Source organism: Sebastes fasciatus, chromosome 4 (genome assembly GCF_043250625.1).
Source record: "Sebastes fasciatus isolate fSebFas1 chromosome 4, fSebFas1.pri, whole genome shotgun sequence".
Classification (NCBI taxonomy): Eukaryota; Metazoa; Chordata; class Actinopteri; order Perciformes; family Sebastidae; genus Sebastes; species Sebastes fasciatus.
The window spans coordinates 25,396,080-25,412,791 of NC_133798.1; the positions used below are offsets into that span (position 1 = coordinate 25,396,080).

The 16,712-nt window shown below is 36.4% G+C and overlaps 1 protein-coding gene across 4 annotated transcripts; it reads left to right on the top strand.

Moving 5' to 3' along the window:
* Positions 1-232: 232 nt before the first annotated feature.
* fkbp4 (FKBP prolyl isomerase 4) lies at positions 233-10,150 on the top strand. Of its 4 annotated transcripts, none has more exons than XR_012593619.1 (12): positions 233-647; positions 3,724-3,868; positions 3,955-4,097; positions 5,007-5,127; positions 6,061-6,217; positions 6,535-6,625; positions 6,726-6,809; positions 6,909-7,094; positions 7,175-7,318; positions 8,726-8,821; positions 8,949-9,238; positions 9,567-10,150. XR_012593619.1 is itself a non-coding variant. In XM_074633156.1 (11 exons), the coding sequence occupies exons 1-11, from the start codon at positions 549-551 to the stop codon at positions 9,048-9,050; spliced, it is 1,365 nt and encodes a 454-aa protein (XP_074489257.1). In that variant the 5' UTR covers positions 247-548; the 3' UTR covers positions 9,051-10,150. The 4 variants fall into 4 exon arrangements, 2 of the variants coding, with proteins under 2 accessions (XP_074489257.1, XP_074489256.1); XR_012593620.1 differs by having other exon boundaries at positions 247-647; positions 8,952-9,238; XM_074633156.1 differs by having other exon boundaries at positions 247-647; positions 8,952-10,150.
* The last annotated feature ends 6,562 nt before the right edge of the window (positions 10,151-16,712 follow it).

The window sequence follows — 16,712 nt, forward strand, 5'->3', positions numbered from 1 at the left end:
TAATATAGTGCGTTTGCTTGCGTGGACGGGGATATGTACATATATTTCCTATTTTTGTCCTTTAACTATTTGACTATTTGGTTATTACAGTATATTTGAACTAAGTATTAATTATCCACGTGATGGCATATTATATCTGTAAATTATGTAATTTGTTCTGTTTATTTTGCAAGTGCACCGCCTCTCCGGGAGGTGCTTATATAATAAATGTAACACCACCATCTGTGAGTTCATTCCTACTTCCTCCCTGAATGTCTCTGGAAAATTCTGTGTCCGTGTTGAAGCGCTTGTCAGATGAGACACTGAGACAGACAACGTGGACTTGAAGTAAAACCCTTCAACTAAAGCACATTATTCTGCTCGGATAACAAAAAGTGATTGGTGCACAACTAATAGCACTCGTCTCAGCTGCAGTTAGCGTGTATTTTATTCACAGTAACACTCACAAGTAAGTCAGTAACTAAGGCTCTATAGCAACGAGGAGCTTAGTTAGCTTTAGCCACTACTAGTGTTTAGTTTAGCAGACAGGAGGGGTTACAATCTACTACATGACAATGACTGCAGAGGAACAGACAAGTGAAGGACAACACACCATCCCAATGGAGGGAGAAGACATCACACCAAAGAGAGATGGAGGAGTTTTAAAGGTAATATATTATAATAATACAGCTTAGCTTAGCTTAGCTTAGCTGCTTGTTGTTTACTCACTCTCATTAAGGCTAGCTGTTAGCTGTCGTTTAGAGAGGCTCATTGTCAATATAAACAGGTTATGCAAGCTACAGTGTTGACAACAGACAGGGTAATGCTGTTTACTTTGTGTCCCTACCATTTGGTTCATAGTTAATGTTGACTTCCTGCACAGGGTGTCAACAACAACGTGGATAATTAGACATTTACACCCTCCACATTTCTAGAAGGATCTTCAGCCCCTTGGAGAGATACTATGCACAAACTATTAATGCTGATGGGGACATTTAATACCCTCTCACACACACACACACATATCTTCTACTGTATATGGTCTTAATGTATATGTTCTTAATATGCCTTGTACAAAATATTTCTTATATATGTACAATCATACTTCAAAATTCAAGATATACAAGTACAATCCAGTGAAATACTTTTTGCTGGGAAACCATCCATTAAAAATAATAAATTATATTACAATTATAAAAGGAAATACTTTGTACAAGGCATATTAAGAACATTTAAATATCAGGGAGTATGAATGTGCATATATATATATAAGAAATACTTTGTACAAGGCATATTAAGAACATTTAAATATCAGGGAGTATGGATGTGCATATATATATATATATATATATATAAGAAATACTTTGTACAAGGCATATTATATTGCAATATTAATGACCATGCAATATTAATGTCACACACATATCTTATACTGTATATACTGTATATGTTCTTAATGTATATATTCTTAATAAGATAAGATACAACTTTATTAATCACAAAGGAAATTCTTGTGCCAGAGATTGCTCAAAAATACAACAAAATTACAACAATTTCAAGTATATAAAATACAAGTGTATAAAATAAAAAAATACTATTTCTAGCACCAGTGCCTAATAGAATAACAATTAAGTAAGATACATTTAGTAAAATGAGTAAATAATAATAATAATAATAATATTGCACATGTTGGACATTAATATTGCAATATAATATGCCTTGTACAAAGTATTTATTATATATGTGCATTCATACTTCCTGATATGTATATGTTCTTAATTTGCCTTGTACAAAGTATTTATTATATATGTACAATCATACTTCAAAATTCAAGATATACAAGTACAATCCAGTGAAATGCTTTTTGCTGGGAAACCATCCATTAAAAATAATAAGTTATATTACAATTATAAAAGGAAATACTTTGTACAAGGCATATTAAGAACATTTAAATATCAGGGAGTATGACTGCATATATATATATAAGAAATACTTTGTACAAGGCATATTAAGAACATTTAAATATCAGGGAGTATGAATGTGCATATATATATATATAAGAAATACTTTGTACAAGGCATATTATATTGCAATATTAATGACCATGCAATATTAATGTCACACACATATCTTATACTGTATATGTTCTTAATGTATATATTCTTAATAAGATAAGATACAACTTTATTAATCACAAAGGAAATTCTTGTGCCAGAGATTGCTCAAAAATACAACAAAATTACAACAATTTCAAGTATATAAAATACAAGTGTATAAAATAAAAAAATACTATTTCTAGCACCAGTGCCTAATAGAATAACAATTAAGTAAGATACATTTAGCAAAATGAGTAAATAATAATAATAATAATAATATTGCACATGTTGGACATTAATATTGCAATATAATATGCCTTGTACAAAGTATTTATTATATATGTGCATTCATACTTCCTGATATGTATATGTTCTTAATATGCCTTGTACAAAGTATTTCCTTTTATAATTGTAATGTAACTTGTTATTTTTAATGGAGTTTCCCAGCAAAAAGCATTTCACACGATTGTACTTGTATTACCGGCGTGACAATAAACATCTTGAATCTTGAAAAAGTCACACTGGGGTTCACAGCTAATGTTAACTTCCTACACAGGGTGTCAACAACAACATGGATAATTAGACATTTCAACCATCCACATTTCTAGAAGGCTGTGGAGCCCCTTGGAGAGATACTATGCACAAACTATTAAAGCTGATGGAGACATTTAATACACACACACACACACACGCACACACACACACATATCTTATACTGTATATACTGTATATGTTCTTAATGTATATGTTCTTAATATGGCTGTATATATTCTTAATATGCCGTGTACAAAGTATTTCTTATATATGTACAATCATACTTAAAAAAAAAAAAAAAGGTTTGTGTTTAACATCAATAGCAAAGATATACCTATCCATCTCGCTTTATTCCACAAGGGAATTTGGTACTATTTCATAAACTACTTATCTTAACAGACTTTTGTATATTATAAAAAATAAACAAGATTCAAGATGTTTATTGTCACGCCGGTTATACAGGTACAATCGTGTGAAATGCTTTTTGGTGGGAAGCTCCATTAAAATAATAAGTTATATTACAATTATAAAAGAAAATACTTTGTACAAGGCATATTAAGAACATATACATATCAGGAAGTATGAATTTACATATACAAGAAATACTTTGTACAAGGCATATTAAGAACATATACATTTAGAACATATACAGTATATACAGTATGAGATTTATTTTTGTGTGAGATGGTGTCGTATGAATTATCTATTTAAAGGTCTGATGGCCTGGGGGAAACTAAAAGTATTTCCTTTTATAATTGTAATATAACTTCTTATTTTTTAATGGAGTTTCCCAGCAAAAAGCATTTCACACGCTTGTACTTTGTATAACCGCCGTGACAATAAACATCTTGAATCTTGAAACAAACACACACACACACACACACACACACACACACACAAGGGTTTACAGCTCATCTTCATTCACAAGGATTTGTGCAGCTTTACCTCTTATGATGCAAAGTACCAGACTGCAGGGTAGGTATACAGGACACAAATGGGTAGAGCTGGCTTTGCATATCAGTTGCTTAGATAACTATTATTATTATTATTATAGTCAGACTATGCTTATTTTATTTTTGTTTGACATTTTCTTCTTGCTGTCTGTTTTTTCCAGCTGGTGAAAAGGGAAGGAACAGGCACAGAGCTGCCTATGACCGGTGACAAAGTGTTTGTACATTATGTTGGCACACTTCTGGATGGTTCTCATTTTGACTCAAGCAGAGACAGAGGAGAGAAGTTTTCCTTTGAGTTGGGAAAAGGTTGGTTTCATATCTAGCAGAGACATAAACATTCACGCGTCATAGTTGCAAAGCCAGTGTTGGTAATCAGTCTTCTTTGTGTTTAGGTCAAGTAATAAAGGCATGGGACATCGGCGTAGCCACTATGAAAGCAGGGGAGTTGTGCCAGCTCATCTGTAAGCCAGAGTATGCTTATGGATCTGCAGGCAGTCCACCCAAGATACCCCCCAATGCCACTCTTGTTTTTGAGGTAAGCTTCAGTGATATCCAGTTACTTTGATTATCTATTTATGCTTTAAACCATATTCAGCATCAGCCTTTTTACTGTTATAATATACACCGATCAGCCATAACATTAGGACAGCATGGGCACCCTGACCGGTCTGTGGCTACACAGCCCCATACGCAACAAACTGCGATGCACTTTGTGTTCTGACACCATTCAATCGGAAGCAGCATTAACTTTTTCAGCAATTTGAGCTACAGTAGCTCTTCTATTGGATCGGACAACACGGGCCAGCCTTCGCTCCCCACGTGCATCAATGAGCCTTGGGTCTGACCCTGTCGCATGGTTCACTGGTTTACCTTCCTTGGACCACTTTTGGTAGGTCCTGACCACTGCAGACCGGGAACATCCCACAAGAGCTGCAGTTTTGGAGATGCTCTGACCCAGTCGTCTAGCCATCACAATTTGGCCCTTGTGAAAGTCGCTCACATCCTTACGCTTGCCCATTTTTTCTGCTTCCAACACAAAGTTCAAAGTTCAAATTGTTCACTTGTTGTCTAATATATCCCACCCACTGCCTGGTGCCATTGTAACGAGATAATCAATGTTATTCACTTCACCTGTCTTAATGTTATGGCTGATCGGTATATATTTTATAAAAGGCCAAAGCTTTTGCAAAAACATGTTACCTGTGTGAATATCAGAGACATTGAATGGGTCTCTGTTGGTTCAAGGTTAAGGGAGTGAAAGCATAGATAAGACAATGTCAAAAGTGTATAAAAAGAGCATGCAGTATGCATGTGTCAGGTTTTTTCTCTCAGACTGAGTCCCTCATCTCTCAATACACAGACAAGGAACTCAAAGAAATCAGTCTTTTCATTTGCTTATTAAAAAAGTACTACAATATTAATTTGCATGTTTGCACACTTGTAGGTGGAACTGTTTGAATTTCGGGGCGAGGACATAACTGATGGAGAGGATGGAGGGATCATCCGTCGCATTATCACTAAAGGGCAGGGATATTCCAAGCCTAATGAAGGAGCTTCTGTTGATGGTAACGCATCCATACACAAGAAATGTACCTGCTTATAAGGGAATGCAATTTCATATGAATTATTTCAACACAAATCATTAATATGAAGTGCAATAGTGATTAGTACATTTCATTTTAAAGGTAGGGTTGGTAGTGTTCTTAAAATACTTTTTTTTTTGTTATATTTGTTGAAATTCTCATTACATCCTGACAGCAATCAATAAATCAAATGCTCTGACAAAAACAGAGAGACAAATCTGGTATTGTGGCTGTCGCAGGATTGTAATAAACCCATCCAATCATTTAATTTTGGTCAAATGAAATGATTGGAGGGCTGCCTACCTGTGTGGACTCTGCCCGTGCACTCAGTGCGTGTCACCAGAGTCTTACACAAGCTGCTAGCTTGACAGCTGTGAGTACTAACAATAGCCATGTTAGTTGTTTACGTCAATAATGAAACTTTTGGGGGAAGTGGCTTTGGAGGGAGGCCTAAAGAGTGTCATGGTTGCCGACTTTCTCACTAGATTTAGCGACTTTTGGAGCTAGTGTTGCTAGCTACTTTCATTGGCAGAGAGTTGGCAACACTGGGCTCGGTCCTTTGGTTGGATAATTTTTTTAATCTAGAGTACTCTTGCTAGTTTCTCAGCATTACCGACCTTACCATAGGTTTGATTTCTCCCATCCTTTGAAAGCCGAATCGGTGTTTATTTTTACGTGAAAGCAGTTCTAGACAGAGACCTTAAGTTATAATGTAACAATGTTAATGAATGGCATTTCTATAACAATAGTAATGGTAGTCTATTTTCTTTATTAAACTTCAACAGCTTGGGAAATTGCATCATTTGTCCTCAGCTGCCATTTCTCCACAGCTGTCAATCTACTGCATGCTAACAAGTTTGTGGCTAAATCAATTTGTAGCACAAGCTAACTCCAGCATTTTTCAACCCCTTTCAGTGACTGTGGAGGGTACCTATGAGGGACGTGTGTTTGACGAGAGAGAACTGAAGTTTGAAATTGGAGATGGAGAGGGTCTTGGCTTGCCAGTTGGAGTGGAGAAAGCTATGATGGCTATGGAGCAGGGAGAGGAAGCACTCTTCATTATTAAGCCTAAGTATGATCGCATGTACTAAGACAAATACTTCGTGTTTTGTGTTGTAAAAGTCAGTGTTTTAACGGTTGTTTTATTTATCAGATAATTCATGTGTTTATCTTTATCTCTCAAGCTGAACTGTTCAATTTAATTGGGCAATAAAACAATCCTTGTGTTTAGACTAATGGATAACAAGACTGAAATTTGGCCAACATAATCAAAACATTAAAGAACTTAAGCAAATCATCCCGTCTACTCTAGACTACATTAGACTGCAACAGACAATACAACATTTATATAATACACTTGAGATAATTAATGTGTCTTTTGATTTATAGATATGGCTTTGGGAATGCCGGCAATGCAAAGTATAACATACCTGGTGGAGCAACACTGCAATACAAAATCAAGCTGACAGCCTTTGAGAAGGTAAACATCATTGAGTTTCCAACTTGGCATTAATTGGCCAATTACATGTCAGCAGCGACATTTTTCCCTGTAAGTGATTAATGTGTTTTGTTTCCATTAGGCTAAGGAATCGTGGGAGATGAACACGCTGGAGAAGCTGGAACAGAGCGGCATTGTCAAAGAGAAGGGAACACAATATTTTAAGGTGAGCAGTGGGGTATTTACAAAGCACATAGCTATAAAGAGAATTTTTATGACCGATACGTTTTCATGTTTTCCAATGCACTGATTTCATATGCTTCAGGAGGGAAAATACAAGCAGGCGTCAGTGCAGTACAAAAGGATCGTGTCATGGCTGGAACATGAATCTGGTTTGTCAGAGGAGGACGAGAAGATCGCAAAAGCTTTGCGGCTGGCGGCACATCTGAACCTGGCCATGTGCTTCCTTAAACTACAGGAACCAAACCAAGCCCAAGAAAATTGTGACAAGGTATTTTTACATTTAACACCTATTGTTTGTATCTGTTGTACATCTGAAATGAACAAATTCATTAATGTTCATAATTACAGGCACTGGACTTGGATGCATCTAACGAGAAGGCTTTGTTCCGAAGGGGAGAGGCTCTGTTTGGTATGAAGGAGTTTGACAGGGCAAAAGATGACTTCCAGCAGGTTGTTCAACTGTATCCTGCCAACAAGGCTGCCAAGAGCCAGGTACAATGCTGTTTCTTTTAAAGGATGATTCCAACTTTCAACCAAGGTCTTATTTTCCTACATTTTGCCATCATGAGGAGTTTGTCCAAAAAAAGGTTCCTAAGGGTAAATTAATGTGTCCCTTTTTTATACAGTCAAGACCCATTTTGATGTGAGATCTGGCTATATTTATTGTGCCATCATCAACAATGAAACAGGCACCTGTTGCTCTCTTAGGTGTTATAAAATATCTGGCGTGAGCTCATTTGGAAGATAAACTGTTACAGCTGCATTCATTGGCTTGTTGTGAAACTACTTAATTGCTAAGGAGGTGTGAACATTGTATACACTAACACCTGGGCCAAACTGAGCAGCTTGTAAACCTCTTTGATTTTAACTCCGCCAACCTTGTTCACAGGTTAGAGCAGCGTGGCTCGGCTGCGTGTCGGCTGTGGCACATCTAGAGATTCAGGCTGTTGTCTATTTTTTTCTGCATGACACATGCAGCTCTGAGCAAAAAAAATAGACCGTGAAAATGATCTTTTTGACAGTCTTATTGACAATATACCTGCAACATTACACCTTTCACTAGTGTCAATGTCTATATCTGGAGAATATGTCACAGACGGGGGGAAAGAATATATAGCTTTTTTTTCCAATTGAGCATTTACTTAACCTTTTTCTGTCTAAAATAAATATTAAATACATTTATAAATATTGATGGCCATTATCAAAGGCAAACCCACTGTGGTAAGATAGGGCTGGCATGCTTACCTTTGACAACAGCTTGATTCTCACGATGTCACGAGATCTCATACCACACAAAAATCCATCTTGTCAGGCTTCAAGTAATGCGTTTGTGGCCGGCAAACCAGACCACAGGCCAATCAGCGTCCTCTGAGAAGCTACTGGCAGCTACGGCCGTGTGTGAAGCGACACGGAGAGGCAACTGTTCGTTCTAAACAACAGTTGCCTCTCCGTGAAGCGGTTAGCGTAGAGGCTGCAATAGCATCAGTTATAACAGAACTGGAGAATATTTCTTCATTAACAGTAGAGCAAAGAATGGCACTGAAGACTTCTCTTGATGGAAAAGATGTTTTGCTCTTCTCCTGACTGGCTTTAGCAAGAGTTTGATTGACAGATGGTTCATCCAATCACATGCCAAGTTTTTTTTTAAAGTGCCTGCCCTATTCCAAACTGTTTCCAATGACGGCTTCTCAGATGGCATGTGATCAAGGCATAACAGCCCAAGTTGAAACTATTCCTAATCATCCTTTAAGTCATGTCAAATTGGTCTTAGAATAATGGTATATCTGGTCAAGGTGAAGTAAAAATCTGAAGGCATTCATTGTATTGTATCTTTTGGCTGTACCTGTGCCACATCTGAAAGTATGTTTGGCTGACCTCTCCTTCGTTATATTCTGCCAGGTGAATCTTTGTCAGAAACGTATCAAGGAGCAACATGAGAAGGACAAACGCATCTACGCCAACATGTTCCAGAAGTTTGCAGATAGGGATTCAAAGGTAAAGGATTGTGTTTTCTAAAACAGCCACAAGGTGGTGGGATAAGCATGCTTTTAGATTGTCACACGAGAGAAAAGTGAAACTGATTTGTGCTGTTTTTTGTTTTTTTTTCTCTCCTCATGAACAGAAGGAGGCAGAGAAGGGGAAGGATGAGAGCAAGGAGAACGGCGATGATAAGATGGAGGTTGAGAACGGAGAAAAGGAAGTTGCGAGCGAAGCAAAGGCGTAGATGAAGATGTGACTATTTCGGTTCATCTGTACTTCAGACTTTTGTAACTTCAGCCATTTGTGTTTAAGGTGCGTGTGTGTGTGTGTGTGTGTGTGAGAACGAGCGTGTCAACGAGAGCACTGACTTTGGTAGCGTCTTCGCTGGCTTTCTTTGTGTCCAGGCTTTTTGCTGTGGCAGCTACCCGAGCAGTGGGGGCTTCTCCAGCTGATGGCACCGTGGGATGTGGTTTTAATAAATGAATTGTGTGCCACAACCCCACCCCTAAACCCTCTCAACCCACAGCTTTGAACTGTGCATGTGTTTTCACAGTGTTTTGGGTAGGGAAAAAAAAGTGCATCCAAGTGTTAAGTGCAGAATTTCACCCGTCAAGGGCTAGACCATTCACCTTGCACTACCCTCTGTCATCTACCCCTCCTCACGTTTTATGCTATCCATCTAACACTCCTCATGGGCCTACTGATCAATTCCTGGAGTAGTGATGGTTGTGTGCATAGATATGATGTGTCTGAATGTGAGAGTGACTGTGTCCCAAAGTACGTATGTAGCAGCACTGTGGATAGGTGGAGTAATAAGACGTTAGCCTGGAATAGCTGTCGAACTTCGAGTTTCTCTCTCAATCTAAAGATAGAGCTCCCCTATAGCATCCAGGTTACAGGACTGTTCACCTTTACTTTGGAAATATTGACTTTGTTCTTCTTTTTTTTTTCCCCCAGTGTTGTGCTTGTGACTTCTGTAATGTTCTCAAAATGATGAATACAACTTAACTGGAATATTATGTGCATTTTTAAAGCAGCTATAGTAAGGACATGAATTAACTTCTCCTGGACACACTCAAGTAATAGAACAGTTAGTCTTAATTTACTGTAAGAAGTACATGTATGAACGTGCGCATGTACAGCTCATCAGATTCAGGCTGTTAAAGACGGTACGCCAGAAGATGTGAGCCCACAGCACCTGTAGAGCGGTGCAGAAGCTGAATTAGGGGGCTAATTTAAAAACTGGGCTGTGGGTCGTGTGTTGAGTTTATCTTTGTCTTTTGGAAGGGTCACTGCCTGGTCTGCCCTGACAGAAGGATATAATAAACGATACCTACAACTTGATCCTGTGTGATATTCTTGACTTTTACGGCTGATCTTCAGTTTCTAATTACCATGCAGTACTTTTTCTCCCCATGTTGTCTTCTGCTCAAAATCAAATGTGGTGAGGAAAAAAATGTTCTTCACTTATATGAAGAACAGTGGGAACTTGTCAAATATAATAAGGAATCTGCTGACAGTTGGTATTTCACAAGTGCAATTTATTCAGCCGAACGTTTACTCCATGATATGGAACTTATTCATACATATTGTCTTATCACACTTGTTTTGATTGATTGTTAAAATAATGAAGAGATTACTTTTCAAGTTCAAGACTTTTATTTGTCCCTGAGGGGCAATTGGTTTTGCGGCACACAGGGCTAGACACATAAGATAAAAAAAAAAACACGTCTAACCAAATTCTAAAAACGCATAAATACACAAGTAAAAAAAAAAGGTGAATATTTGAAGTGTGAAAAGTTTAAAAAGTTACAATATTAGTGAAAGGAACAGGCATAATCTCAGCCTGAAATTATACTATTATTATTTTTACATATTTTGCATACTTTGAAATGGGAACAAAAGTGACTAGGGAGGGATTGTTTTATTGCCGATATACATAGATTATATACATCCTTTGTTTTGACTTATTTATTTGTTGGCATTGGTGCCAGCTGCTATTAACGCATACTCATACCTGTCATTCCTCTTTGGTTACCCAATAGCGCTGCACTTTTGCTATATCCTGCAAAACCTCAATAAAAAGATTTGATTTAAAATGGGAAGAAATTGAGTAAATTTAGGGATGTTGGATGGGTTGAAAGCTTAAACAATTATTCAGTGAACTGATTAGTCGATCAACAGAAAATTAATCTGTAACAATTTTTATAATGAAAGCAAGACTGCCAAGGTGAAGAATAAGTCTGCTTTACGAACTTTATGAACTGTAAATTGAATATCTTTGGGTTTTGCACCGTTGTTCGGACAAAGTAAGCAATTGCAATATGTTAATCGTTAGAGGCATCCATAAATAGTTTTACTTTCCATCTACTATAAATAACTTCCACTGTCCACAAATATTGGCATCCGCATGTAAGCATTTATATGTTGGAGGCTTTTGTGCATTTTGAAAATGACCTTAGTGTAAAATGTTTGCACAATGTATTAATTAGTATTTGACCCAGTGAGTACCTGCAGCAGTCAGGAGGTCAGTCTTCTTTTCCGAGGACAGACAGGATCTGATCTGATCCTCCAGCTCTCTCACAGGGACACCGGTGTCAGTTTACGGATGTGATCTCTCTCCATTGTGATTACTGCCCAGCACCGCTTGTTCTCAACAGGTGGATGATAAAACAAATTGAAGGAGCATTATTTTTTTATGTACATATTTGATTTGTTGTAGGGTAGATGTTTGCTTTGTTTTGAGAGCACTGTGTGACCTATTACACTATTTACTCAAATATACAAAGGCAGAGGTTAGCAGGACTCACCTGAGGAGGATCCATATTCTCTTTGTTCTTTGTTTACTTGCGTGACAGTAGATCTATAAACCACAAAAGGTTAGACTCACAATAGACATAATGGACATACAATCCCTATATGATGAAACAATAATGGCATATTTATTACAAGTGTGTTTCATTTTGATTATGGAAAAATTGCAATAACATAAGTGGTTTCTATTCAGGTACCCAACAGGTTTAAACAGTGAATTCACAGCCATCACATTATAACACCATTATAATCCTCTCAGTGTTTTAAGTGGGCCAATTGCTCAGTAATCATTTAATTGCCCAATTGGCTTATTTAAAGTGGAACAATGCCCATTTTCAAAATGCTACATTTAATTGCCCAATTATTTAAAGGCAGGGTTGACGATGTTGTGGTTGTTGTTGTTGTTGTTGTTGGCGTGCACCAGCCTGAACACAATGAGCGTCGCACGTTTACTGGAGAATGGAAGCGAAAACTCAGCTAAAAGTAGCGCTGCCGCGGTTACTTGTCATGAGCGTTGTTGAGTTAAGGTTCTCTCTCCGCTTTGTGTCACGGTACGCTTAGGAGTAAAATGAAGAAGTACCGACTACAATATAATAAAGCTTATTTGGGTATAAAAAAGAAAACAAACATTTTATGGGTGTACAAAATCAGTCTCCCATTCATTGTCTATGGAGCAGCTCCAGACTTTACACTCGATCAATAGTACTTTTTCCAATTTTAGTTTACTTATTTTACTAAATGTATCTTACTTGTATCATTATTCTATTAGGCACTGGTGCTAGTATTACTTCTTATACATTTTATATTTTTACTCCTGCATGTTTCTATTCTTATGTTGTTGTAATTTACTTTTATATCTTAGTTTACTCATTTTACTAAATTGATGGTGTACAGACGTAGGCAAAGTTGTTGGTAACGTTCCATTAAAGAGAGAAAAACCCACAATGGTCACTGAAATAACTTGAAACTGACAAAAGTAATAATAAATAAAAATTTACTGAAAATGAACTAATGAAAATCAGACATTGTTTTTGAATTGTGGTTCAACAGAATCATTTTAAAAAACAAACTGATGAAACTGGCCTAGACAAAAATGATGGTAGCCCTAGAAAAGATGTAAAATAATGTGACCATAGGGACATATTAAACTAAGGTGTGTCCTGTAATTAGCATCACAGGTGTCTTCAAACTTGTAATCAGTCAGTCTGCCTATTTAAAGGGTGAAAAGTAGTCACTGTGCTGTTTGGTGTCATGGTGTGTACCACACTGAACATGGACCACAGAAAGCTAAGGAGAGAGTTGTCTCAGGAGATCAGAAAGAACATTATAGACCTTCATGTTAAAGGTAAAGGCTATAAGACCATCTCCAAGCAGCTTGACGTTCCTGTGACTACAGCTGCACATATTATTCAGAAGTTTAAGGTCCATGGGACTGTAGCCAACCTCCCTGGACGTGGCCGCAAGAGGAAAATTGATGACATATTGAAGAGACGGATAATACGAATGGTAACCAAAGAGCCCAGAACAACTCCCAAAGAGATTAGAGGTGAACTCCAAAGTCAAGGTACATCAGTGTCAGATCGCACCATCCGTCACTGTTTGAGCCAAAGTGGACTTAATGGAAGACAACCGAGGAGGACACCAAATCATAAAAAAGCGAGACTGGAATTTTCCAAAATGCATATTGACAAGCCACAAAGCTTCTGGGAGAATGTCCTTTGGACAGATGAGACAAAACTGGAGCTTTTTGGCAAGTCACATCAGCTCTATGTTCACAGACGAAGAGATGAAGCATCCAAAGAAAAGAACACTGTACCTAATGTGAAACATGGAGGAGGCTCGGTTATGTTATGGGGCTGCTTTGTTGCATCTGGCACAGGGTGTCTTGAATCTGTGCAGGGTGCAATGAAATCTCAAGACTATCAAGGCATTCTGGAGCGAAATGTGCTGCCCAGTGTCAGAAAGCTTGGTCTCAGTTGCAGGTCATGGGTCCTCAAACAGGATAATGACCCAAAACACAGCTAAAAACACCCAAGAATGGCTAAGAACAAAACATTGGACTATTCTGAAGTGGCCTTCTATGAGCCCGGATCTAAATCCTATTGAACATCTGTGGAAGGAGCTGACACATGCTGTCTGGAGAAGGCACCCTTCAAACCTGAGACAGCTGGAGCAGTTTGCTCACAAGGAGTGGGCCAACATACCTGTGGACAGGTGCAGAAGTCTCATTGAGAGTTACAGAAATCACTTGATTGAAGTGATTGCCTCAAAAGGTTGTGCAACAAAATATTAAGTTAATGTTACCATCATTTTTGTCTAGGCCAGTTTCATTAGTTTGTTTTTTTAAATGATTCTGCTGAACCATAATTCAAAAACAATATCTGATTTTCATTAGTTAATTTTCAGTGAATTTTTATTTATTATTACTTTTGTCAGTTTCAAGTTATTTCAGTGACCATTGTGGGGTTTTCTCTCTTTAACGGAACGTTACCAACAACTTTGCCTACGTCTGTATAATATAAAATAAATTTCCTATCTTATTTTATCTTATGACATTACAAGTTTGAGACTTACGTCTCTGGTTCCTGGTATTGAGAGAGAGTAGCTCAAGTTCACAAGTTGAACTTTCCTAGACCATGGAAATAACAACACATTGGAATTCTTAATTTAGGTGGTGTCCCCCCTTTAATGTTAAATATATTCAATTAAACCTGCAGTAGGCAGAATATTATTTTTTGGGGGGCAAAAATTCCATAATAACCTTTCAGCATATTGTAATTCAAGTGTTCTGGGAGATAACTAGACTTCTGCACCTCCTCATGGCTCTGTTTTCAGGTTTTAAAAAATCTAAAAGTTTGTAACCGCCATGTTGAGATCAGTTGAGGAAATACCAAGCACCGCCCACCAGCCAGAGCAAACTTTCTCATTTTACAGCTAAACAGTACACTACAAGATGTTTCTGAAAACATTTGAGGTGAGAAATAGGCATTACAGTAACAAAATATTGATTCATATTTCATCAGCGCTGCCTAGTTTGACCATTTAATCGAAGTTTGCGAGTGATTGACAGCTGCTCAGAGACGGCAAGGCTCCAACTTGGCTCTGATTGGTTGTTTTCAGATTACCTGTCTCATGCACTACTGTCAGGATATATAGCAACCGTTTTATAAAAATAACTTGTTTTAATCATATTTGCTCCAGTTCTACCCACTGCTGCTGTATTTTAATAACAGTTTATAGGAATAACACTTGTATGCAAAACCTTTTTACTCACTCACATGGATGTTTTGTTTGTACAAATGTAGTGAAGTGACGCATAAAGTCCTAAACTTTTCACGTTGCCTTTATTGTTAGTTAATAGAATTAGCTAGTAATATAGGCAAGGCAAGGCAGCTTTATTTGTAGAGCACATTTCAGCAACAGGGCAATTCAAAGTGCTTTATATAAACATTCAAGAACATTGCGACAAAGTGCAAAAGAACACTAAGACATAATTAAAACAGTTATAAAAACATTAAAGATTAGAAAATAAAAACAAGCTAAAAAATAAAAGTTAGGATCGAAGCTAAAATAGAGTATAAAACAAGAGTAAAAGTTCTAGTGCAGTATAAGATGGTATAATATAATATAATAGTATAATATAGCAGACTATTGAAGGGGTTTCTTGAGGGGAGATCTATTATTAATACAGGTAAGCTACCTATATATGGCACTGTTTAAAACCCTTAAAGGAAAAAATCACTAAAGGATGTACAGTATTTGTAAATATGGCCTTTACCTGTGCAAGGTAAATGCCAAGGTAAATGAGTGAGGCTCACTCCTCCCTTACAAAATCAGAGCAAGTGGTGTCAAGTTAGCTACAAAAAAAAAAGTGTTTCCGGTAAGTTATTTCAAAATAAATCACCCTCTGACAAACATGTTGGCTACTACTAAACTAAACTGTCTGAACTGAACTGAACTAAACTGAACTAAACTATGACAAAAATAAGACATTTAATCTGTGATATACAGTGAACTGAAGACGGCTATGCACGCGTGCACGCATCAATTTATTTATTTTTCTTCACTATAACATAATCATGCTTCTCTTCAAAAGGTATTTTTATTAATTGTCAATAATCATTAGAACAGTCACTATACAGGGAAAGTTAATTTTTGTTTTTCTGAACAACACTCACCCAGTGACACGACACATCAATCAATCAATCATACCTGACAATAGCATACACACAAACAGCCACAGCTGGCCACAAAAGACCTAACTGATTCTCAATCATGGATACATAAAATTCAAATTGTAGAGAATACAACAGAGGGGGAGTATTTGCAAATAACTCAAGAAGAAGAAGAAGAAGAAGAAGAGAAAAAAATAAAAATAAAAATTTTAAATATATATATACATATATACATACACATATATATACACATATATACATACACATATATACATATACAAACATACACACACATACATATACAAACATACACACACATACATACATACACACACATACATACATATAAATAAAAATAGAAGAAAAAAATTTAAAAAAATAAAAATAAAAATAATAATAATAATAATAATAATAATAATAATAATAATAATAATGAATACATTTATTTAATTTTTTTTTTTTTAAAGGAAATAGAAGCTACTCAGAAATTACTGTAATGGGTTTCTAAAAAAATAAATATATATATATATATATATATATATATATATACATACATATATACAGTATATATATGTATATATATGTATACATATATATACACATATATATATTGTATATATATGTGTATATATATATATACATATACATACACATACACACATACATACATGTGGCGGTACTGAGTTCCCCAGACTTTAGTTGTTCTGTCAGAAGACTGAAAAACAGTTCCCATCCACATAATAATATAAAATAACATGCCTTCTTAATAATAATAATGAACAAATGCCTCTTCAATAATGAACAAATGCCTCTATATTAACAAACAATTAAGGAAACTGAAATATTGGTTTTGTGTTTCCTTTTACCCTCCTTTAAAGTTTTCCCAAATAAACTACACTAAAAGAAATGGGTATAAA